Source organism: Pollicipes pollicipes, unplaced genomic scaffold (genome assembly GCF_011947565.3).
Source record: "Pollicipes pollicipes isolate AB1234 unplaced genomic scaffold, Ppol_2.1 Scaffold_2555;HRSCAF=2994_pilon_pilon_pilon, whole genome shotgun sequence".
Lineage (NCBI taxonomy): Eukaryota > Metazoa > Arthropoda > Thecostraca > Pollicipedomorpha > Pollicipedidae > Pollicipes > Pollicipes pollicipes.
This window is the reverse complement of record NW_023596136.1, coordinates 21,475,356-21,500,759: the sequence shown is the minus strand read 5'-3', so window position 1 is coordinate 21,500,759 and position 25,404 is coordinate 21,475,356. Positions and strand designations below refer to the sequence as shown.

General features: G+C 57.9%; 1 protein-coding gene across 3 annotated transcripts in view; it reads right to left on the bottom strand.

The window, feature by feature from the left end:
- The window catches only part of LOC119103903 (proto-oncogene c-Rel), a 43,241-nt gene extending 18,201 nt beyond the window's left edge, over positions 1–25,040 (bottom strand). Inside the window, exons 1-3 of one of the 3 annotated variants that reach the window (XM_037227597.1) lie at positions 24,752–25,040; positions 20,150–20,239; positions 1,041–1,176 (exon numbers count right to left, since the gene is read on the bottom strand). In XM_037227597.1, the coding sequence (XP_037083492.1) occupies positions 1,041–1,176; positions 20,150–20,210 (197 nt within the window). In that variant the 5' untranslated portion in view covers positions 20,211–20,239; positions 24,752–25,040. Of the gene's footprint in view, positions 1–1,040; positions 1,177–4,446; positions 4,854–20,149; positions 20,240–24,751 lie in introns of those variants that run through there. The other 2 variants (XM_037227605.1, XM_037227613.1) reach the window with 2 other exon arrangements.
- Between the last annotated feature and the right edge of the window lie 364 nt (positions 25,041–25,404).

Below are 25,404 nucleotides of genomic sequence, written 5' to 3'. Positions count from 1 at the left end.
ACGACAAATAGTGCACATTGATATCTTGTTTACACAAATACAATGATCCATATTTCACTAAGTACGATTATGTAAGATTATGTCATAATAACAGAAATACGATGCTACACAAGTTACCTTTTTCCTGATCTAATTAGTTCCCAATTATAGCCCAAAACGCATTATATCTACTTATTCCAGCCCAACGGCAACCAGACGTCTTGAAGCTGTTAACAAGCCACATAAATACAATAATTAAGGCACCGTCAATACGTTGAAACAAATTATGGGCAAGCCAATGCGCTACACTTGCGCGCTGTAGCGATGTTTCGTAAGGATATTCTGCGTGTGGGACTAAGGCGCCGGGCCGGCGACTACAATTCAAAGTGATGTATTTTCTATCGGCCTTGCATGTCACACTTCTGGTAACAGGCGTCACTTCAGCTGGCGTGTTGTGGTTCCCTTGTTTGAATCATGGGGGACGGACGACCTGCCCTGCTGCATAAATCTGGATTTATGTGTGAGCCCACGAGTTCCTGAAGCGACGAACTTTGCTTTAACATCACGGACAGGGAGGGCTTCGGTCTAGCGGCGTACGTAGTAGACATATAACTGGTTTATACTTGTACGAAAAATCTGACTTAAGTGACAGGTTGGCGCAGAGGTGCAGTGGAAGCCACAATTTTGGCACCCTGTTACAACTTAACACCCCAACTTTCAAATGAAATATCCAATCACAAACAGGTTCCTTGACACATCTGATTACGAGCAGGGCACAGTCACAATGCGTGTCCACTTATAACCGTCGTGCATAAGCGTTGCTATGAAATATAGACCGTCGCCAAAGAAAATTTCTCTCCGAAACCTCTCCACTCTTATACCTAATTCATAGCCACCGCGACTACTGACCACCATGCCTGATAAATACGAGCCGACGCATTTTCTGCCCGCCCGACTGGGTCATCGCCGCGCCTCCGACCGCGTCCTCCAGGGCCCGACTCCCAGCAGACACCCTGACCCCAGGTAGCAGTGGTCGTCCGGCGGGTCGCCCGGTTACTGACCTCGCCCGTATCACGGGGTCGAAGTCATCGGGCCGGGGCACGACGCCTGAGTAGATGGCGGCGCTGCCGGCGTCCGAGGGCGCGTAGCCGGCCATGCTGGTGTCGGCGTACTCCAGGTCCGTCTGGATGACGTCCACTGAAACACAGCGCAGTTAGCATCGCCACCTCGCAACACCAAAACCAGTCTGGACGACGTTCTCCAGGACAAATATTCTGCACTCCTTGGCCGCGCTAGGAGTGTGCGAGAGTGGACTTACTTACACGGTCCGAGGCTTGGTAGGCATGTGTTCAATGGCCGTGCAGAAGCCTGAATGCATACAGACCCATGCACTAGAACAATGCTCGGTCAGAGTAAGTGAAACAACCCACTGAGCGCGGCTTAAACTCAATGGCTTCAATGTGTTTCGTTGTCGCTCAGCCGACCCGAACAGCCAGTGCTCGTATTCGCCCTGCAAAGCCCGACGAATCAAGGACACGTAACTACGTACACAAGAGGTGACTTTACACCGGCGTGCCGGATGGTGAGTCCTCTATATGACATTCCACACACACACACACACAAACAATACACATACAACACATAGCGGACGTGCCAACGCGCAACGCTTACGGAAGCGTCCAGGCCTTCCCACGAGAATGTCTGACTTCACGTTGATGCAACGAAACGGTGGAACACCCCGGACACAAACACAACTGTTGTGAAAATGGCTTGCCGTGATCCCCAATAACGTTTCATCCGTTAAATGCCGCCTACTCCTAAGTCCGACTTTCCTTATTCTTTGAGCGTGAGGCGAACTTCCTATTGCGTGAGACGGCCGTGCAAAACGATGCGGCATCCTTAACCAAATATTTGTCTTCCAAAATGAGGAAAACCGATAAAGTTTCTATGCTAACTTTCCATGAAAACAGTAATTGAATACCGAGTAAGTAGCTTTGATGTCGCTGTGAACCATTTTCAGCTTACAAACTGCAAAAACCACATTTCCAGCCTTGCTGAAAACCTGTACACTCCCCTCAGCAACATGAGCATGTGATATAACGCATGGGTGGCATGCTTGCATTGCGCGAAGTGCGCGGGATCACGGTTCAAACTATGTGTGAAACAACAACGTTATCAAGGAGTTATCAACGATCCTGATCGGACCATCACTACGCCCAGCCTATGGAATCAGCTGGTCCCGATGCCGTACATGCGCCACCCGTATAGGGCATAGGCATGTCATGACGGCCAGACAGGGCAACTGGTGACGTCACGCCGTGTGTGTGTATTGCCAGCAAGATGGCTTATTTGGACTCACATGGCGCGCTATGATCACCAACTCTGATCAGCGCGGGCCATACAAAATAACAACAATGGCCCCGATGGATTCCCATCAAGGAAAACGAGGACCACTGAACCGAAATGTATTTACCAGCTCCGATTACCAACTCTGATCAGCACGGGCCGTACAAAATAAGAGCCGCGGATCGGATGGATTTCCATCAAGCTAAACGAAGACCAGTTCACCGAAATATCTTAATCCTGACATAGCTGTCATGGACAGCCTCACATGCGGTATGCTTAGCAACTCAACTGCACCTACTCTCTGCTTATTCTGTGGAGGATTACCCCTCACCTCACCGCCTCACTACACACAGACCGCCGTCGAGGTTGTCCCGTTGCGCTGCCGTCCACGGCCCACACCTGATTCCGGGTGCAGAGTCCAGCCGGGTGGCAGCCCGGCCTGATACGGGCGTCCGGCAGCACGCCGGCCGCTCCCTCACCAGCCGCTATCAGCTCGGCACACGCCGCCAGCCCGATACGGCTCTACCGGGGATCACCGGACATCACGGGCGCCACCCGACCGGCGCAGGGGCACACCGGGCAGGGCCGCGGCGCCGCCCGCCGCCCGCCGCCCGCCGCCCGCCGCCCGCCGCCCGGCCGGCGTCTTCTGCCTGCGACGCGGCGGGCTGCGGGCCCACAGCACGCGCCGGGCTTGAGCTCGGCCGCGCGATGCTAGGGCGCGTCCCGGCCGGTGTCCGGGGGCAGCTCGAGGCCCTCCCCCGCCCTGGACCGCCTGGCCGGGTCAGTCGATCCGGCTCCGGCCTCCCAGGCGGCCGTCTCCGCTGACCTGACCCACCCGCTCCCGTCCGGACGGCAGTGGCGTGGAGAGCGGCCGAGGGGCGGGACAGGACCAGTGACGTCACGGCGGGGATGGGCGGGCGTCACTGCTGGGTCCGCAGTCAGGGTCACGGTCCACCCTAACGGGTCCCGCGGCACAGTGCGGAACACCGGCCGTCGTGCCATCCGATGACGGCCCCCGGCGGTCCGCGCCGTTCGGCGACGGGGACGGAACCGCATCGGTCGACGATGGCACAGCCGTGCCACGCCAGCCGAAGCTACGAGCCAGTCCTCCGAATCATTAAAACGAGCGACGCCAAAAGCGTGGCACTCAACCTGTCTGACACTACTAAGATTACATGGCATGACGCTGACAGCGGGACCATGGTTCCAGCGAGGCGCATAGTTCGGCGATACGACGCCGATGTGCTGAACCCTTCTCCTCCCGGGCCAGACAGGGCGGGAGGCAGGCGGGCACACAGCCGTGCCACGGCAGCCAACAGAGATGACACAGTCGTGCCACGCTAGCCGACAGGGGATAGAGGAAACAGCCACACCGCCAGACAGTGGGAACAGACACGTGCCACACCGTTCGACAGTGGAAACAGACACGTGCCACACCGTCTGATGATTGGGAAGAACATCGCCACACCATCTGCCATCTGGGGAGTGTCGTCACACCGTGAGACAGGGCGGACTTATCGGGATCTAAATGCCACCGACGACCGGAGATAAACCCATAATCCACTGCCCACCACCACAGTGGGGCTTAACCCGTCACGGACGCCACACTATCTGACAGTCTGACGGAGCAGGGCCAGGCCTTCCAGGTGTGATCCCGGGAGTGCGGTGCGCCGGACCACGAGCACCGCGAGTAACAGCAAAGCGAGAACGCGGACGAGCCGCCGGCGAGGCGCCAAGGGTGGCGTGAGCACGACACGGCTCCCGGTGGCGTGAGCATGAGACGGCTCCGGGCGGCGTGAATGCTAGACGGCTCCAGGCGGCGTGAGCGCGAGGTGCCAGGGGTGGCGTGAGCACGAGACAGCTCTGGGTGGCGTGAGCACGACACGGCTCCAGGCGGCGTGAGCGCGAGACGGCTCCAGGTGGCGCGGCAACTCAGATGGCTGGGTGAAACGGGAGAGGAAATGGAACATAGGCGTGACCCGCTGTCTGCCGTGTCGCAACCATACGACTCAACGTCTCGCTCCGGCCAAAGCCCCACCGCATCAGCCAATTACTGTATGGGAGTGCAGCTTCCCGTAACCAACACCTGCCCTATCGCTAACGCGATCGCCCTTGGCCCACCTGCACGCTGTCAGAGTTGGTCGGCGGCACCTCTTCCTGTAGCAGGGAGCGTCTCTCGGACGTGTTTCTCCTGCGAGCACGAAAGATCCACGCACGCAGGCCCCAGCAGGCGTCAAAATCTGAGCTGCCCTCTCGCCAGTGGAGCAGAAACTCTCCACGCTTCCTCGCGGCAACACGAGCACTCGCCGACACGCCTCTTCAGCAGGTGGGTCTCTTCGGCACACGTGACGTCACACTACCTCCTGGTCCGTTCCTGGTCTCCTAGCCTGCGATCGGCAGGTCGGTCTCTTCGGCACACGTGACGTCACGCTACCTCCTGGTCCGTTCCTGGTCTCCTAGCCTGCGATCGGCCGGTACGCGTCAGCTGGGCACCGCGCGCCGGCCTGACCCGCCCCGCACCACCGTCCTGCCGCGGATGGACTGATGACTGGCCGGGCGCCCGGCAGCCGCCGGCCGCCGATAGGCCGCGGGTGACGTCACTCGCAGCCCCGAGCTGGGTAAACCCGGGTGACGTCACGTCCCGGCGGGTCTCAAACCGACGGCGCTGCAGCGGTAACCGGGCAAAGCGCGACGGCCGCGATCAACGCCGCGCGGGGTTCTCAAATCGACAGCGGATGACGCGTGAGAATCCCGAATCCCGTCCTGAGACGCGAGTGAGTCTCTCCACGCGGCTTGCGAGCCCAGCGGCGGGACGGGTCAAGGCCCACACTATCGGCCTCCGCAGGTCCCACATCCCTGCACCCGTGACCCTGGCGCCCCTGACATTGGCCGCCGCGCCGCGCCACGCCGCGCTCGCAGTGCAGATCGGCGGGCGGCGCCGGTCCGGTCCCGTTTCCGGATCTGCCGGGGCGGCCCGGTGCGCTGCTGGCTTCCGGCGGCTGCCCGGCCAGCGTGGGATCGCCGTGAAGGCCCACAAACGACCCGGGAGCGCCCGCTGCCGCCTGCATCCGCGTCAACGGCACGCACCGCGCGGCCCGCTCATGCAGCTTTGACGGCCGAAAACTACGCGACGCGTGGCCGACGATACGCTGCGTGTCTGCCGCTTCGTGGATTTCACAAAGGCGCCTAGTCTTCCTCATCTACAATTGGACACGCTATATCTGCACGGTGGCCGGTGCAACGTTCGTAATGCTTTATGACCGGGCCCACGAGGAGACCGGGCAAAACAGGTAATGAGAGTTGCAGAAAACCCGGCCGGATCTGGCCCGACGGGCACGGCGGGAAATCCAGCACGTGCAGGTGGGCCTGGTGCTGGGACAAGGTCATCTCTGACCGAGTTCAACGCCGCCTAGGTCACCACGTTACCAACCCGGACCAACTCATCAAAGGCCGTGATAACGTATAAATACGGAATGTCACCTTCAGCACGGTACGGCTCCTAGCAGTTAAGTGCAGTCCAACCGTACATCTTCATTTCCGTGGAAACCCATTCATACCTCATTTCAATAAACACACGCTCCTCGCCGGCCTCTGCGAATGCCCACTTCCAGCTTTCCAGATTCGACGACTGCGAGCAGACTCAGGGGTGGTCCAGGTAAGGACAAAGGCAACCGGCACGACGTGGCGCCCACCACCCCAGAGCAGAGACAATCCCGGCGGTCCTCTCGCCTGCCGACCGGCTCGTCGGGCCCCCCGGCGGCGGGTCGCATCCGCCTGGAGGTGGCATCCGTTCCAGCACACGGTGCCGGCATTCTAGCCTAGAATTATATACAACGGCTCGGGGCTGAATCATCAGCTGGCGTGGCTGACGGAAGCGGGCCAGGAGCAAGGCCGGTCCCGGCGCCCCAGCCGGCCCACACAGGCCGACCGCACGGCCCAGTCCCGGTGCGCCAGCCGGCCCACACAGACCGACCGCACGGCCCAGTCCCGGTGCACCAGCCGGCCCACACAGGCCGATCGCACGGCCCAGTCCCGGTGCACCAGCCGGCCCACACAGGCCGGTCGCACGGCCCAGTCCCGGTGCACCAGCCGGCCCACACAGACCGACCGCGCGGCCCAGTCCCGGTGCACCAGCCGGCCCACACAGGCCGACCGCACGGCCCGGTCCTGGTCCCCAAGCCGGCCTGACAGGCCAGTCAGCGGGAGGGAGCTGCTCCCATGGCGCTGAGCCCAGCGCGGGACCCCGTCCGGCCGGCACCGCCCCGTGCGCCGAGCGTGACCGGCGCACCGCGGCCCCACACCGGGGAGCAGGGCGCTCGCCGCCGCCACTGGTCGAAGTCGGACCAGCCGGCGCTCCCGCTCGCGGCACCGAGCCGCGCCGCCAGAGGGCGGGAGCGCTCAGGGAGCGTCCCCGTCAGCGGCAGGCCGCACTCGTCCGTCCGGGCTCCTGTGCCGGCGAGGGCGAGGGCAGACAACAGCACGTGAGGGCCGGGCAGCCGCCGCCGCCGCCGGTCCCGGCTGCCGACCAGTCGCCGCTGGTGTACCCGGCTGCGGCGGATGGATGGGCCGATCGCTACACGGTCCGTGCTCGCCGAATCGCCATCTGCCTGCGGAGATACCCGGAATTCCGCGCGGCTTCAAGGCTGAACGAGCCGCGATGCAGCTTCCTCGCGACCGGCCCACGATGGAACGATCGATACCAGGGCTCGATGCAGGAAGTTCACCTCTAGTCATCCGCAAAAACAACAGTGGCGGTGGTGTAAATGATGACGCAACGCAGTGACGCGCAAATACGTGTCCAACACCGCCAGGTTCCGGACGGTAACAGAAACGCAAAAATTCGACGGAAATCCGACAGCAGCGGGCGCCCTCCCTTACGCCCCCCCCCCCCCCCTACAAAACACACCGTTATCACGTGATAACAGATAACAGTACATTTTACAGTGAGTTCATAGCAAGCCGGCGTGTGGCACGCGGAATGAATCAGCTACCTACCCGTCGCCACCAAGCTATCGCTTCCACGGAGCCCCGACCTGATCACGTCATGCCGCGGCCGCGTCAGACCGACACGGGACGTGCGGGCGGCGGGGAGAGAGGCGGTGCGCACGACTCCCCTACCAGCGGAACGCGAGACGCGAGACGCCCCTCCCAGCGGAGCGCGAGACGGCCCTCCCAGCGGTGCGCGAGACGGCCCTCCCAGCGGAACGCGAGACGGCCCTCCCAGCGGTGCGCGAGACGGCCCTCCCAGCGGTGCGCGAGACGGCCCTCCCAGCGGAACGCGAAACGCTCCTCCCAGCGGAGCGCGAGATGCTGTTCCCAGCGGAACGCAAAACGCCCCTCCCAGCAGTGCGCGAGACGGCCCTCCCAGCGGAGCGCGAGACGCCCCTCCCAGCGGAGCGCGAGACGTCCCCCCCAGCGGAGCGCGATGCGCCCCTCCCAGCGGTGCGCGACGCGACCAGACGGGACGCGACAGTGCGAGCCGTCTTTCCGAGTGCGACCGCGCGCCGCCAGGAGGGGCGTGGTCGACGCGCGCTCGCTCAGCGCGCCGGCCGCCCTTCGGTGCGGGACTTCACCCCGCCGGCGGCGACCAACCGGACACGCGCCGCCGCCGTGTCCGGGAGCCAGTGCGCCGCCGCCGCCGGGGTTTTCCCGGCGCGGCGCGGCCCGCTCGGCGAGCCACGCACCGCTCCGCCGGTCCGGACCGCGCCTCCCCGGCCGGGCGCGGCGCCGGCGGACGCCATGGACGCCGCGGGCAGGGCGCGGGCGGACGCCGGGGCTTCGTGGACACCTTCGGCAGGGACGGCACTTCCATTCGCGTTTGCGTTTCCCGACTACGTGACATCAGACCCTGACCTATCGGAGGCAAGGTCGAAGGGGCCACCAGATCTCTGTAGCGATTATCATCCAACGCCTGCAGATACGGACACCCCAAGGCCATTCCATGCAGATGCGGGTCGGGTGAAGTCCCCGCTCCCAGCCGCAGCGAAGGCCGCCCCCGGTAGCATTGCGTCATCCCCGTTCGCCGTATAGCTCCTGACGGTAAACATGCTCTGCTTGTGGCGTTTCATGGCATCGCTTTTCCACCGGCGCACAAAAATAATACTTGGAAGCTGTGACCGAGGAATACCCTAGCAGCGCCTTGCTAACACTCACCGATGTCATGTTTTGGCGCGCCGCTGCACTCCTCCACCAACTGCGCTACGGCAGGCAAAAGACAGGTCAGGTGCGGTCGGCCGGGTCAAGGGGGGCAAGGGTCGATTTGGCACAGATCAGCCGCGGCCAGCAATCGCATGCACATCCATGGGGAAGGAGATATGGTCAAATTTAGCCTCTATTAACAGGGGCGGAAATGGGAAATTGATTAAAAAATGCACGTTGTAAATGTTGTTTTTGTTGTTCATTAGTGTTTTCGGGCGCGTCTACTCCAATGGTCATTTTGCGCCTATAACGATGTTTTTACTTAATTAGTATGGTGTGAAAATGACTTGAAAATCAACATCTTTTAAGAACGAAAAGAACCATTTGGAATCAAGAAAGGAGGAACTGTCCCCCAGCACATCGCTAATCGTCAGGGGCGAAGCCTGCGGACCAAAGTGACGTCGTTCTTCGATGAGGCACGGACATGATACAATGACATGGTGGACAGTGAGAACGGCACCACATCGCTGGCATAGGGGTCTGTCGGCTCCATGCAACAGATGGCCATGGGTGGCATACGTATGCCCAATACGCAACCTGCATAGAGCCACTTCTTCCCACCGCACACTGCGAGAGCATGACGACCACAAGCCCAACTCGGTTTTTATCGCCATGAGCTTATTGCCGCCCACCTGGTACCAACAATGCTGCAATTTGCTTCTCAGGAAGGTCTTGACTGCCGGGTAGAAATATCTGACAGGGATAGGCAAAAACCGGGTATATGGTGCCACCGCTGCTCGCTTAGCAGCGGCATCGGCCAACTCGTTGCCCACGATACCGGCGTGACTGGGGATCCAGCACAGGGCAACTCCCTTTCCAACTCGATCCAACTGTGTCAGGGGTGATAAAATGTCCTGTATAAGGAGACATGGTGGATAAAAAGACTTCAGTGCAGAGACTGCTCAGTGAATCTGTAAAAATCGCGTGTGAAGATTCTTCACCCACTTCTATGAAACATATCACCTTGGTGATCGCAATTAGGGTGCATCTTTCATGACACGCCAGAAGCTCAAGTGCCCTGGATCTCAGGTGTGGTGTGACGTCTTTTTTGCTAATTCCGTAAGCGAGGTGTCAATGAAGGGTGTGGTCACTTGCCAAGGAGGAAAAGCCAGGTGGCTTACTTGCTTTACACCTCGAAGAGGAATTCCGCTCTCGAGCAATAAGGCTCTCATTCGGAACAGGTTGTAAATGTCATTGAATTAAAAAGAGGACCACTGACACATGGAAAATTTTCCTCGCTTGATGCCTCAGACCATACGCACATGTCAGCCATTTGATGACGTGCACAGCTTCCGACACATTTTAACGCCGCCAACAGTTTGTTTCGCAAAGTGTTCATCTATTCCTAGCTGGCGTCAGCAAAACACACGGCAAGTCACGCGTCTGAGCCGCAAGACGCGTCGTCCGAGGCCACCGACCGCCAACGGGCTCACTTCCCCCGGCGCCCCCGCGACGGCCCCGACGGGTGCGCCCCCCCCCCCCCCCTCCGCGGCGCCCCAGGGCGATCCCCGCGACGGGTCCGCGTTCCCCGGCGCCCCCGGGACGGCCCCGACGGGTGCGCCCCTCCCCCCCCCCCCCCCGCGACGCCCCGGGGCGATCCCCGACGGGTCCGCGTCCCCCGGCGCCCCTGGGACGACCCCTGACGGGTCAGTGTCACCCGGCGCCCCGGGGACGGCGAGCCAGCCCCTGGAGCGGCGGCGCCGCACCGCTGCGTTACGTAAGCGGGGGCGGCGGGCGGCGGGCGGCGGGCGGCGGGCGACGTCGACCGGCACGAGCTCGCCTCCGGCGCGCCGCGGCGCCTGGCCGGGCGCAGGGCGGGGCGATGGCCGCCGAGTGCCGCGGGGAACGCGGCCGAACGCCGAACACGCGGCTGACCCGGCTGTGACAGGCCGGCAGACGCGACCGTCGCAGAACTTCGCGCTCCATGAACCTATCCTGCAGCGGACTGTAGAGATGCTCGCAGAGAGATTCCGTTCGTATCGTTCGTCCTTAGCGAATAATTCAACGGTGACTAAGGGGTACAAGCGAAGCGAGGTATTATGGAGCCTCATTCTTTTCAGGTTTTCTTTTAATTTCGAAGATCTATATTTTCTTTTCGAGATCATCTGTCCTCTAAAGATGGTTATGGCCACAAAGCCGTATGATAACTGCTTTAAATCGTGCTCGATGTTTCATTAACGAGGTTTTGACCACGCCCTTTCCACGGACCTATTTCCCACCAAATTGGCCTCTCCACTGTATCCAACACCCAATACACGTAAACAAAAAAGACAGCGTGTTCAGTGGCCCCAGGTTCGGGTGGGTGCTGATGGCTCTTCTTGGCAATGCGAAGCTGCGAAATGAAACAGTTTTCCAGAAATGGCTTAAAAGGCATTGCCACAGACTGGATAAGTGGCACTGCACGACCACGCAGCCGACGCGCCCCTGGTACCAACTTAAAACGGGGAGCCAGAGTAACACCGGACCTATGATGAGCTTCATAACGTGAGATGAACATCAAGATTTTTACGTGGCTGCTTCCGCATGTAGGCAAAAAATGATCGATCACGTGATATCGCGGCGTTGACTAGTTCGATACCGCGCCGTGCGTGCGTACATGTCGGAAAGTACTTAGCTTCCCCATCCGTCCCTGCATTTAATTATTTACAATCCCCCGCGACATAGAGCTGTGTGTAAGCAGCAGTTTGGCTCCCCGACGTAGGCCCCTGGCGGCTGGACGGGCCGCGGGCCGCCTCTCCGCCGGCTGTGACGTCACCGTGCCCCCAGGGCAGCCGCGGCCGGGTCGCGGTGGGATTCCCCGGTCAGGCCCCGGTAACCAGCCGTGCTACCGCGGCGAGTCCGTGCGGCGGCCTGCGCGCTGCTGGCGCCTCTGGGGCCCAACCCCAGCCGCGGGGAGGAAGTTTCCCACGATCGCCGCCGCGGGAGGAAGCTGTCGGAAGCTCTCAGAAGCCCCCGTCCGCTCTCAGAGAAGACGATGCCCACGACACCGGCTGCCGCGCGCGCCACCAAGCAGCATGACGGGCGTCGCCACGTCGCGCGCGGGTGTGATGCAGAAGGCCACACGCAGCCCGCTCCTCACGTGGTTCTCCTCAGTCCGATGGGGGTCGTCTGCCCGCGCCATTCCTCCGGACGCGGCTGACGCCCTGTCCGGGCGGCACGGGGCGCACCGTGGCTGCAATGCCTCCGCATTGACAGGCGCTTGGCGTCGTGCGCTTGCCGACCTCGTCCCATTTGGAGCAGCACGGGGCAGGGTGCGCAGCTGACCGCGACGCAGCCGAAATGGCGCAGCTCGGCGCCGCCGCGGCTGCGGGCGGCCGGTCAAGGTGTCCCGCAACGCCGGCGCATGCGGCAGTGCTCGAACAAAGACGAACGGACCGCCGTGCAAGGTCAGCAGCGGGACGGTGCGAGGATGCGGAGGCCGGCCGACAGATTTCAGCGTCATGGGGGCCGAGTGTCAACGACTGACGGATGGATATTAGTTGGGGGAGAGGTGGAGCTGTGTCAGTGGCACGCGATTACATCGCAGGACGTGCACCGGCGCCGTAGAGTCTACATCGAGGAGACGAGCATACCGCTTTCACTTCATAGAAAGACGGTTACCGCTTGGATTGCTGCCAGCAGATTCGCGATCTTGGCGTCCTCCTGGATAACAAACTCACCTTTGCCAATCACACGAATTCGACTGTCTCAAAAGTGAACAGGATGCCAGGTCTTCTCACGAGAAGCGTGCAAGCGTCGTCGTGCCCTCGTTAAACGCGGTTCAATCATGACTGTTGCGTGCCTTGAACTTTCAAGTAAGATTATTGGCAGAGTACGGTAGCGTTATTTGGAGCGGTGCTGCCGTTTCCCTAGAGTACGGAAGCGTTATTTGGAGCGGTGCTGTCGTTTCACATATCGCCCGGTTCGCACGACTACAACACCGGCTTCCCATCTGGTGTACAGTAGAATTATTTGGAGCGGTGCTGCTATTTCCCGTCTCGCCCGGTTCGAACGACTACAACGCCGGCTTCTCATGTGGTTGGGCTTGAGCACCCAGTCCTGGTGTCCTCACTGGATTATGGGCATCTCGCTTATTCCAAAAAAATAATCCATCAAGGCACGCTTTACTCGGTCTGAATATGATTGCTATACAATGTGTATTACCAGAAGCTTGACCGTGCTCACCTGACATCACTGCTTAGTCTGGCTAGCCCAAATATTTAACCCAAACCTCATGAACACGGAAATTCGGATTTTCACGTCCCAGCACCCAATGCACGTTTCATGTGCTTTTCTGCTGGCATAAAACGTACTTAAACTATGAACAACAATGACGGAGGCAACAACCACACAAAGCCCAGCTGATTCCACGATACGCCCGTAGTCAAATAAAGTTTTAATGAAAAATACTGCAACGTTAAATCACGCTTTGGGTGCGTTCTGTTACATGCCAATAAACATTAAAAAAACAACATTAAGTAGCACCAGCTGCTATTATTATGCAAAATACGCCATGCCACTAAAACATTCTGTGCAAAAGCTAATGCAGTATAGTAATTACATAACGAGCCACGTGGACCGTCCCAAATATTTCACTTAGCAGGCATAATATTGAGTAAGATCATCGATTTGTATTCCTTTTCCCCAGCTCCCCAATGCTGATTCCCCCCTCCTCTGTTTGTTTGGGCCCACACAAGATTTGCACAGATAGATTACGCAGTTGAACAAAGGGCAAGAATCACACAAGCGGCACGCTATTTGAACATGATTTGATGACCATCGCTACTACGTCGCTGAAATAACGGACTTTGTGATATATCATATGCAAATTCATAAGACGAAATATTTGGGCCAAATTCAGAATAAAGAGGGCCAAATCCGTTGAAAAACACGCAATTGGAAGAGGTTAGGTTGTCGATCCTTGCGCTCGTCCCCCCCCCCCCCCTAACCATGTACACAAATCGATGGATGCTCCTGCTAATGGGGGTGTCCAATTCATCCAAATGATTTGAAATGTTAATATTACACACGTGGCGATGTACGGAGAAACAATTTTGAAACTCAAAATTACTGTTGAGGCTCCCCAATCATTTTCGGAGTATTGTATTGTCCAATCAGCAGTTGCCCTCGGACGCGCGCATCAGGATCAAACCGGACTTCAGATACACAATCAGGAACACAGAAGACAAAGAAGCTCTCAACAGACAGGACATGCACCAACGCTGCTTAGCCGTGATATGGCACGGAAACTGTCAAATTTCAAGCACGTCACGACACGGAAACTAGGACCACATGTCCAGCCTTGACACATAAACCTTTCCCTACATAGCCCGTATAAAGTGCAGGGAAGTCACCGCTGACTGACAGCCAGACCCCAAGCCTTATCACGAAGCTGCCCAAACCGACTTCACCACATGTTTAGCAGCAGCCTGCGGGTGGCTGCCACAGCCGGGCTGCTGGGGATCACTGGGGTTGAGAGGCCCGGCGGGTGACGGCCGCGACGGGTGCCATTACAGGCCCACAGGGAAGATCTGTGAACGACGCCAGGAACGCGGTAGAACCCGTCACAGGTCGACGGGAAGATCTGTGAACGACGCCAGGAACGCGGTGGACCTCGTCACAGGACGATGGGAAGACCTGTGGACGACACCAGGAACGAGAGAGACCCGTCACAGGTCGACGGGGGCTCTGGACGACACCAGGAACACGAGAGGCTCCGTCACAGGTCGACAGGGGCTCTATGAACGACACCAGGAAGAAGAGAGGCCCGTCACGAACCGACGGGGAGCTTTGTGGCCGCGGCCAGGGCCACGAGCGGCCCGTCACAGGCCAACCGGGAAGCCTGCTGCACGCCACCAGGGCCACCAGAGGCCGGAGAGACGTCACCACCGGCGCCACACTGCCGGCCAGCGGCGCGACACACGGACGCGCCACCACGCAGTACGTGCCACCACCAGCCCGGACATAGCAAGCCAAGGCCGGCACGGCCCGAACCGGATAATCCTCCAGCTGTGGCGGCGAGCTATTACATAGCACGCAAGCGAGCCCCATCCGAATGTGTATTGACCTAGCCCCGGCTGCGGGCTGGTCGGAAGGCGCGGCGGCGGCGGCGGGTCCGCGTCGGCACGGCCGGCGCACGTCGCCGCCAGACGCGCCGCTGCCCCTGGGAAACCCGCCTACTTGAGGCGCTGCCGGACGCCGGCAATCTTGGTGGCGACACGAGGCAGTGCAGGGAAATCCGCACACGCCAGCGCACACGACGGCGGCGCCATCCACCGGGATCCGGCCACTCGAGTCTTGTCCCACGAGGCGACAAGTCCTAGCGGTCGCTGTCGGTCGCTGTGGGACTGAGGTGCATACGATCCTTCTGCTGTGTAGCCGGGTGGGATACAGTTACACTTCCGCTTCCAAAAAAAGGTTAAATGATGACGATACTACTCGAAGTTTGGAAGCGCACGCCGGCGTGGCCATTTTGAGCCGTATCGAAAATGTAAACCCCATTCTACTCGCTCAACAGTGCGACCGATCAAAAAACATATAAATACATACACTCATGCTTGTACTGTCGGACAGCCATAAAATTAAATTCGATATGCGTTGCGAGAGCGAACAATTACAGTGTTGAAACATGAGTCACAATCCAAAGGCTGAGCAAGAAACAATGGAGTGAAGTTGAGTTGCCAATCCGTGGTGCACAGCAACCAAGCTCACTCGGCTCTCCCGTTAACATTGAGCACGTTTCCTAGAAAGCTCGCAGCAGTTAACGCCACAAAGTCTTCTGAGGGAAATGTTAGGGCGACAGCTCGACGATCAGCGACGGTACGAGATGAGACGCAGCAGTTAACGCCACAAAGTCTTCTGGAGGAACTGTCAGGGCGACAGCTCGACGATCAGCGACGGTACGAGATGAGACACAGCAGTTAACGCCACAAAGTCTTCTGAGGGAAATGTCAGGGCGACAGCTCGACGAACAGCAACGGTACGAGATGAGACGCAGCAGTTAACGCCACAAAGTCTTCTGGAGGAAATGTCAGGGCGACAGCTCGACGATCAGCGACGGTACGAGATGAGACGCAGCAGTTAACGCCACAAAGTCTTCTGAGGGAAATGTCAGGGCGACAGCTCGACGATCAGCGACGGTACGAGATGAGACGCAGCAGTTAACGCCACAAAGTCTTCTGGAGGAACTGTCAGGGCGACAGCTCGACGATCAGCGACGGTACGAGATGAGACGCAGCAGTTAACGCCACAAAGTCTTCTGGAGGAACTGTCAGGGCGACAGCTCGACGATCAGCGACGGTACGAGATGAGACGCAGCAGTTAACGCCACAAAGTCTTCTGGAGGAACTGTCAGGGCGACAGCTCGACGATCAGCGACGGTACGAGATGAGACGCAGCAGTTAACGCCACAAAGTCTTCTGAGGGAACTGTCAGGGCGACAGCTCGACGATCAGCGACGGTACGAGGTGAGACGCAGCAGTTAACGCCACAAAGTCTTCTGGAGGAAATGTCAGGGCGACAGCTCGACGATCAGCGACGGTACGAGATGAGACGCAGCAGTTAACGCCACAAAGTCTTCTGGAGGAAATGTCAGGGCGACAGCTCGACGATCAGCGACGGTACGAGATGAGAACTTGCTCAACAGCCAAGCGCTCGCCACATCCTCAGCGGTGGGTCAGGTCCTGGCCCGATACAGATAACAGGCATGTGCGCCGTGCGCAAGACCCAGCCGTTGTCGGCAAAGAAACCTCGAGCCTAACAATCCACGGGACGATTCCCAATCGCCAACAAATGGCGCTGATTGGGAGAACAATTTCGCTTAGTCCTTCTGCTACGCATCACGCACGTACTTCACAACTACCGACTTCAGGTCGCCAGCCCGTAGATTGATTGGGAGGGAGTCGTCTCGGCACGCGGTTGTTCTCGCTGCGCCGTCCGCTCATTCAGTGCCTGCAATCCCGATGTGGCCGAAAATCCGCGGGGAAGTGCTCTGGATGTGTTTGTGGTACAGCTGGAGCATTTCCTCACGGGCTGATCATGTCAGATATCGCCGGTCACGAAAAATGGTTTTATTGGATACTTTGCGTGGTCACCGGCTACCCTTTACTGCATAAAAAGTTAAGTGGCAGCAACAATCGGATTGCAAATTTACGCTGTGAAATTGTGTCAAACCGCAAATCGGCCCACTCAAATCATCACCGTCACCTTAACTTTCGATGCGGCCCGTGGCCAGGTATACCGGTCCGTCCTGGAAAACCCTGCCGTCGCCGACCGCGGCCTCAGCTCACTCCGGTCACAGCCCCTCCCCCTCCCCCTCCCGCTCCCGCAGTGGCGGCCGTGCAACGGCAGCTCGCTCGCGGGAAACCCGACCACCTATGCGCGCGCGAGCTCCGCGCACCACTGGGGAACCCCGCCGGTCCACCGACCGCCGGCAGCGCCGCAGGGCGTTCCGGGTCACCGGCCACAGGGCCGCATCGGCGTCGGAGGGAAAGTCAAAACAGAAGTACGGGTTCGATTCCCCGCGGTGCCATCCTTCCTTCCCAAACAGGAGGCTGGCGACGCCGTATCACCCCAGCAGCTGAGAGCGTCGTAAGGCTCGAATGGTGGCGAGGACGACGAGGTGCGATCGCTCGTCCAGCGCTGGCCAACAGCGCCGTTAGTGCAGCATGCGCCCGGCAGCCCACGGCTGACCGTGCCCGCCTGCCGGCAACTGAACACGATCGCGATGGTCTGCTACAATGCCGATCGACGGGTACTTGGAGGGAAGGGGCACAGCTCAAGGATAGGTAACCAGCGACGATGACGTGCTGGTCTTCAGGTGTCGTCATTAGCGGGATCGTATTGCCGTCGTGCGTTCACCCGTCATCGCTTCCCACAGCGTGGGAGGCTGTCAAGCCGAGCAAAATGGGCTATTAAACAGTGAAATACAGCGTGAAACGGATTTACAGCCTGGCAAACGGGGCTCCGTCGCAGACCGAGCGGTGTCGTCGAGTCCAAACAAACACGACCCCGCCCCGCTGGTGCTCGGAGCCGGCCCCGGGAGGGGGTCACCAGCTGGCCGCAGATCGTGGCGACGTCCCTGACGTGATCAGGCGGTCACCGCCCGACGGTGAGTGAGGGGGGGGGGAGGGGATATGTAGGACCACCCGCCGCCCTAACGAGACCTGGGGCTAATCTTGGCGGGTGCGAAGGACCATTTGAGACCCGCAAATGTGCTGGTATGTCTTTGCGGTGTCGCCCTGCTATGTCCGGCGCCTCTTTTCGTCGTCACCTGACCTGTTATGCCCGCAGTCCGGTCGTGCCGTGTTCTACGCCCCGTCCTGCCGTGTTCGCAGTCCAATCCCGCCGTGCTCTATGTCCCGTCCTGCCGTGTTCGCAGTCCCGTCCTGCCGCGTCCGCAGTCCCGTCCTGCCGTGTTCGCAGTCCCGTCCTGCCGTGTCCGCAGTCCCGTCCTGCCGTGTCCGCAGTCCCGTCCTGCCGTGTCCGCAGTCCCGTCCTGCCGTGTCCGCAGTCCCGTCCTGCCGTGTTCGCAGTCCCGTCCTGCCGCGTCCGGCGTGACACCCCCGGCGATGACCTCACGGCGGCAGGTGAGGCGCCCGACCGGCGCCGCTGACCGGCCGCGTCGGCGCCGACGCGGCCGGAAGCTGGCGGCGCGCCAGACCGCCGGCTCCGACGGCGCTGGCCGGCAGCCAGCGCCGAGCCGCGGCGCCGGCGGGCGGCAGCGCGGGCCGGCCCGCCCGCCGACCGTCGGGCACGCCGGCACACAGCAGCTTCGACCGGGATTGGTCACGGTTATGTGACGGCACACCGCGGCAGCTCGGGAGTCGGAAAGTCCAGCGAAATGTCGATCTTCACGGAGGATGCATCGCGACGGCGCGTGTGGCCGTGCAGTACGCAGGTTGGGACTTCTCGCGGGTTCAGTCGGATGGGTCGCCACTAGGGGGTGCATTCGGACGGGACTGCCACTGGCTACCGGACGCCACCCAAGGCGTGCCTCACGCCGTCGCGTCGGTAAGGAGAACGTCCGGTGAGCACTCCAGGACAGCGGGTGCTGAGTGCTCTAGTGAGGACTTCGGATTACCGTACGGCGTGTCCTTCGAGACAAGTGCGGTCATACCAGCTAAAATAGTAATAACTTGGACCTGATATCACCCAACCTTACAGCATCGGCTGACAGGCTGCCGTCCGATGGCATCTTAGCACGGGCGATCGCGTCGCCCACGAGACACTCACAACCCCGCCCGTAACGACTGTGCTCGGTGGTTATTTGGCAGCACTGAATAGCCGAGCTGAGTGACGTCACCGCGTCCTAATGACGTCTCTGAGCCGCCAGCCAGGACGTCCGCTGATCGCTCCATTCTAGAAATCTCCGGCGCTGGTTGTGTCGCGGAAATCGGAAAGCCATCAGCGCCGAGCCCCGAACTGACGATCTGGTGACACGACGCCTGCATCTCGCCGCAGAACGGCAGCAGAGCGCCAGCGAGAGCGTGGTGCAGGGGCATGTGCACTTGCTCAGCGCAAACAAATGTGCAAACACCACGCCTCGGTGGTAGCCATGGGCGGCCTCGGGAACGACGAAAGGAAGCTCCCGAATCGGCTGTGGCTGGAGGCCTCCGTAAATCAAACTGTGGTTAAGGTGCTGTGCCGTTGTCCATCTATGTGCCGCAGGTATGTCCCCTATACGACCAAACAACCAGCTTTATTCCCGACCACACACAGAGCCAGTTGAATAAAACGGACGTATGGGTGCGTGAAGAGCGAATGAAATATCGGGGGGGGGGGGGGGGAAGGGCGGCGCGATTTCTGCCCGCAGCTATGACGCCGCTGGCACTGTGGACAGAGCCAAATGTGCGGGTGCGAGGCTTTATACGTCACGCCGCGCGAGGGAAGGAGCGTCGCGTGACACGTCCGACGTGCTTCCTTCCCGAGGCCGGCGTCGGCTGACGTGGTGCAGACCCCGGAGCTGAGGCCACACACACACACACACACACGGGGAGCCGGCCGCCCTGCACGCCGAGCGGCCACCCCCCGCCGGCACGCATACACGTGTCAGCGCGACACCCGCGCGGCCGGAGGGAGGTATCGCACCGCGGCTTAGCTGGGCAGGAAAGCGATGGACGCGTGGCCACACGCGGCGAAGCTTCGAGCCCACTGCGCTGCGTTATGTAACATGCCACGGGTTGTCCATCAGACTGGCACGGCTTTACCGGGATGGTGAAGTCAGTCTTCAGGGCGAGCTTTGCTCCGCAGGTAGCTTCAGTCGTAAAGCTACCTATGCTGAGCGTTTTGTCAAGTTATTTGTTTGTTTAAACGAGCCGTGTCTACCATTCACCGAGACAAGCGAAGTATCGTTTGCCGACCGTCCATAGGAAGTGCCACGACCGTCCGGCAAACCGCCGTCCGAACGGAAAATCCCACCATGACAATGCAGAACGGTCACACCAAATGCACGCCAGACCAGGCCTGACGCTGTGTCGCTGTGTGGACGCACAAGCCGCCGCAAACAACCAGCCCCGAACATGCATCGCCCCATCAAAAGGAGTTGCCGGGCCACCTCCAACCCTCCCAACCTCACACCGACGCTTCATGCACGAACCACGCAGCAGGGTGCCGCCGCCGCGCCCGCCGCCCGGGTCAGTGTACTCACACACGTCGCTGATATTGAGGTTGCCATTGCGCTGGCTCTCTGCCGTCGCCGCCGGCTCCATGCCGCTCTGGGTGCGCTGCAGCACCGGCTCTGGAAGCACGCTCCGGTCAGACGCTGGCGGCGCTGAGGCGCTGGCCGACACAGCCTACGGCGGGCCACCCGGCGGCCGGCGCTGCACGGGGCTTTTGGCGACGCCCGCTTCCGCGCTAGCGCCGCACAATAAGCTGATCGCCCGAGAGCTTACAATCCAGCATCGTAATACCCTCCCCCCCCCACACACACACACATGAAAGCAGTGTGAATTCCCGTACCCGCATGACCTGACGTCATCAGCTGCTTGACAATTTTCTGATTGCCTGTGTCGTATGCCAGGGACACTAGTCAGCAGAGCAACAGTAAACAAACGCTTCGGAATGACGTCTTCCCCGTTCCAAATCCGTGAGGGCACGCGTCAACTGGACCACGTTCAACGCAACTGGCATGGCGCTAGAACACTAATATAAGAGCGCTAAATACAACCCTGGGACGCACAGCGGCCGGCGACGGCCTCACCACTCTCGGCCGAGCAGGCGGGCGGATGCGAGGGGGGGGGGGGCACTCCATCGGAGGGGGAGGGGATGACGGAGGCGTGCCGACTCTCGGCGCGAGCGACAAGCTGGTCACGTGCCGCCCGCATGCCCTGTCGCCCCTTGGCAGCGGCGCGAGACCCACGCCAAGCCGGGACCGCTCGGGCGCAGACAAAGAGGCTCAGCGGAGGGAGGAGGCGGCGGCGCCCACCTCGTGTGGGCGTGCTAATGCTACGGAGCTCCAGCAATGACCGCGCCAGTGATGAGCAGTTACGACTACACCCTAACGACCAGCCAACACTCCGCAGGCCACTCGAGCTGTTCACTGTGTGCTGGGATCAGTGACCTATTGGGAGGGGGGGGGGAACCAACCGTGTGGCGCCCCTGTCTCATCTAGGAAAGAGGAAAAACGGGGGTAGATGCCACTAGTGTGATGTCAGTTATGAACTGGGTAAAAATGATAATTCCACAAGTATCACAAGCCCCTCACCGCCGCATGAAAATTAGCAGCAGAGATCCAGCCAACTTGACCCGCCGGTGCGTAAAACCAGTCGGGAGTCGGCCGACAAACAGCCAAATTACCAGACATGGAGACCAAGCCAGACCTCTGGCTTTGAAGCCGAGTCCGAGCTAAGGCAAAGACATGCAGCTGAAGTGGAAGCCGATGACTTTGAAGGTTGGAACTACGAGACCTAGACTGTAGCCAGTTAACTCGTACTTTTAAATGCGAAGCCGAAGCTGGAGCCAGTGGTTTCCAACCTCGTGCATGCGAAGGTGAAGCCCAGTTAAGTGGTTTTCAACTTAAACCGAGGAGCTAAAGCCGAACGCACTAGTTTAGAATCCCAAGGCCGCCACCAAAGTGGAATCTAGTAGCTTTCATTGTTTTGCGAGACCAAACCCATTTTAGCGCCTGTTTTAACTGTATGGAGTCGAAAAATATCACCACGGCTTTTTGGAACGACTGAGACTGTTTCGGGATTATACAAGACTTTTCGAACTGTCGTTCGCCGTCTTGTGTGTAAGTATAGACCTAACGTTTTGGACAGTTCGTTCTCCGGCCGTCGGCAGATGTTAATTAGTGACCAGAATTATATACTGTTTTGGCTTTCAACCATATGCACGTCGCAGCCCCGAAAATAGACGTCTATTTGATGACAACGGGCAGTGCTATTTTCGTGAAGCACAGCTGCGGCTGCAGCGAACAAATCGTCATGAAAAAGCCAACGCCAGCGGTTGAAGAGCGCATTAAGCCAAAACCATGGCTTTAGGGGTCGTCGACGTATTATGCCACGCATGGATTGGGTTTTTATGGGACGTAGCCAAAGAGTAACAAGGGGGGTGGGGGCAGCGCAACGCTACGCTCAGGTGAGGTTGCAGAGCATGCTCGTCCTCCCAAAAAAATGTCTTTAGATGTTTTACCGTAAGGCCGGATACCACTGGTTTTGTTGCATGGCGAGCGACACGCCGATCTTTGCTCCGCACCTCTAGCTCAATTTAAGGCCAAACGGCCGTTACCTTTCTGGGACGTTGCGTTTAACGCAGCGTAACCAGGTGGGAGGGGGTCTCGCCCAGCGCGGCCAGTGCGTAACCAGGCAAACAGGGGATGGGTGGATTAGAAAATGATCCATTATGTACCCATCGTCGGTCCTTTAATTAAAACAGCCCAACGAATCCAGCTGTTAAAGGGAGCGTTCTACATTCATGTGAGGTTTTGAACTGAAATAGTCATCTTGAAGACCTTTCGGTGCTGTTCACAATCCTGCCGTCCCGTTTAGTTTCTACACCACACGCCCGCGAAAATGAGGAGAGTATTTCGGGAAGATTATTTCAGCCACCTTGACATTCGTGACGTTATACTAACGTCACCGAAATATTGTCACTCCATTCCCATGCGGCGATCAAGGCCAATAAAAATATACTTGTCGGGGAGTTCATATCTGGCGTTCGTGAGCACGATTTACAGATATTACAGCCGTCAATTGGCTCTCAATCACAATCAATGAGGATTGTGCTGTCTACAGCAGTGTTTCCCACTTAAAACATACCAATAGTTATAAGTGAGCTTGTTTCATCAAATATGATGCTCGCTTCAATATCTTCAAATGTGAAACATTCCTTTTAAAAAGTGACGCGCACCCGATGCATGAGCCGTCGTGCGACTCCAGCGTGTGCGGCACGCTGACTCAAAGCCGAGCCCGAACCCGAAGCCAATGGCAAAACTGAGGTTTGCAAAGCCGAGGCCGAAGCTGAAGCCGGAGCCGAGCCCGGTTTATCCTGCGCCGGCTCAGCACCGCACCACGTGACAAGCAGGCCGTCACACTGACACCCGGCAGTCCGGCGGGACCCACTACTGACCCGGCAGGACGGGACGGAAAGCCCGCGACGCACCGCGTCACGCCTCGGCGCCCGGCGAGCGCTGGACCGCGGCCAGCACCACAGCCGGCAAGCCCAGCCGCTGTTGGCTGCTGACGACAGACACGTGTACCGAGCGCAGCGCGGTCCGAAATGGCCGCCCAGTCGCATGGTCTGAGGTGTTTAGTGTGTGCGCTGCCATCTACCAACCGCACCATGCTGGTGCACTGATTGAAGGCAACTAAGATTTGCCTGATGCCAGACCTATCTGTCAAGTGAGTCACAATAATGTGCCTGGTGTTTGGTGTTCTGTGTATGCAGTGAATAAACTGGGCTGAATGGTATGGCACATCCCTTCATGATTGGCAATATATCTCACCAGCTACTGGTGTCAGTGGGTTGACATGGTTGTAAATCACACTAGCATTTTTCAAATTCAGAGCATATTATGATTTTAAAAATCCATAGCATATTTGAAATTCAGGTACAGTCGCCACCCAGGTTGGTGTTCTAACTGATATGGTGACAATGACAGTATTAGCCATAGACTGGCATCTGGATGCATGCACAATAAGCATGACTTAGGAAGTGTCATCCTCCACACAACATAACCCTACAGCTGCTGCTCTCCTTTGGGTACACCACCACAGTGAAAACATTATTTTAATAGCCACTTGCATGGCAAATTGAGTCTTATATTTAAATTTTCTGACAACTTTTTTCTGACTGCCATATTTCTGTGAAGTTTTCACTTAACTAAAGCACTGCTGACAGGAGAAAGGGTTATCTTTAAAAAGTGCTTTCCTTGCATTATTTTAGTTCTGAGCCATCACCAAAAACAATATACAGAAGTGGCTGAATCCTGGGCACTCAGGGTTTGCTGGGTCAGAAAATGTTGCTGTGACCATAATTTTGTGCTTGCTTTTAAGGAGAGTAACTCATTTCTGTTTTGATAAATTTGGTCTAGTCATATGCAGATTGGGTTCATACAGAATACATGTATGTGTGAGATTGAAACCATCAGATGCACTCAGCTGCTTAGGCTAAGGAAGTTCCATGGGTGCCAGTTTTTATCCATGGTGGCCAATACAAATAAACCCAATATTCTGTATCAGTAATAGCCATCCTAACCAGCAACAATATCTTACACCTGCCTTCACCTAGAAATCTGTATACTTATTACAGATAGGGCACAAGCAGGCAAATACATACATAAAGTCCAAATCCTATCAAAATCCAGCCATTTTCAGCATTTCAGATCCATACAATGTCCCAGCAACAAACATAGGTACAGACTACTTTGCTTTACATAATGAAATGACCAAACTCCAGATGAAAGTAACATTGCAAAGCTCACACTGGACCTGCATGCAATTTTAAAACCCGAGAAACGAAGAGCCCACATTCAGTCATCCACACAGGACACAGAATTTGTCTGATTCCAAGACACTAGCCCACATCCCAACATGCCCACACACCCATCATGTGGCAATGTGGCTGAGTCGACAACCCATCTCCAAACAAAACAATTTTCCTTTGTTGTCCTGAGTATTTTTATTCATTTCACATACCTGAGTTATCAAAAAACAATCACGGTTTACTGCATTTCAATATACATCCTACCTAGCAGGTACATCATTTCCACCTCAGTGATTGAGAGTTATGCCACAGCTCGCCTACAAACCTGCTTCAGAAGAATAGTACAACGAGCGAAGGTCCTTAGATGGGTAATGCTTCAAATAAGATGATGCATGCTTCTTGTTGACATCACTTCCGATTATTATGATCGTGCCCAATGCACAGGACTAAGAACGAGTCGACGTGGACCTACGTTTTTGAGGGACGTCTGTACCCTGACGCCAATGAACACCGTTTTGTCTCGTCTTCACCCTTCCCTTCAAAACCCAGCAAGTTTACAACTCCCAGGAAAAACGGAGCAACGCCGCGCGCCCACAACCCCACAGCGTAGCTCTGAAACTGATGCCTGCGAGCGCCGGCGGGCAAACTCGACCTTGATATTTTTGGCGCTATGACGACATGTGCTTCTGTGAAAACAAGATCTCTGGGTCCTGATTGGTGGTGAGTAATGACGTCATAGGAGGTCGATACCACGATGATGTCATTCTGAATCACTGGCCCCAAAAAACATTCTATGCTATAGGGCTAGATTCTGATCGTAAGTATCTTCGCGTATTTCTATCTTTCAAAAATATTTTATATAAAAATTTAAAATTTCGGCAGAAATACAATGAATACAATATTGATTGATACATATTTTCGTAAACAATAATTTTTGCCAAAATAAAATAAGGACTTATCGGGGAAGTATTTTAAGGC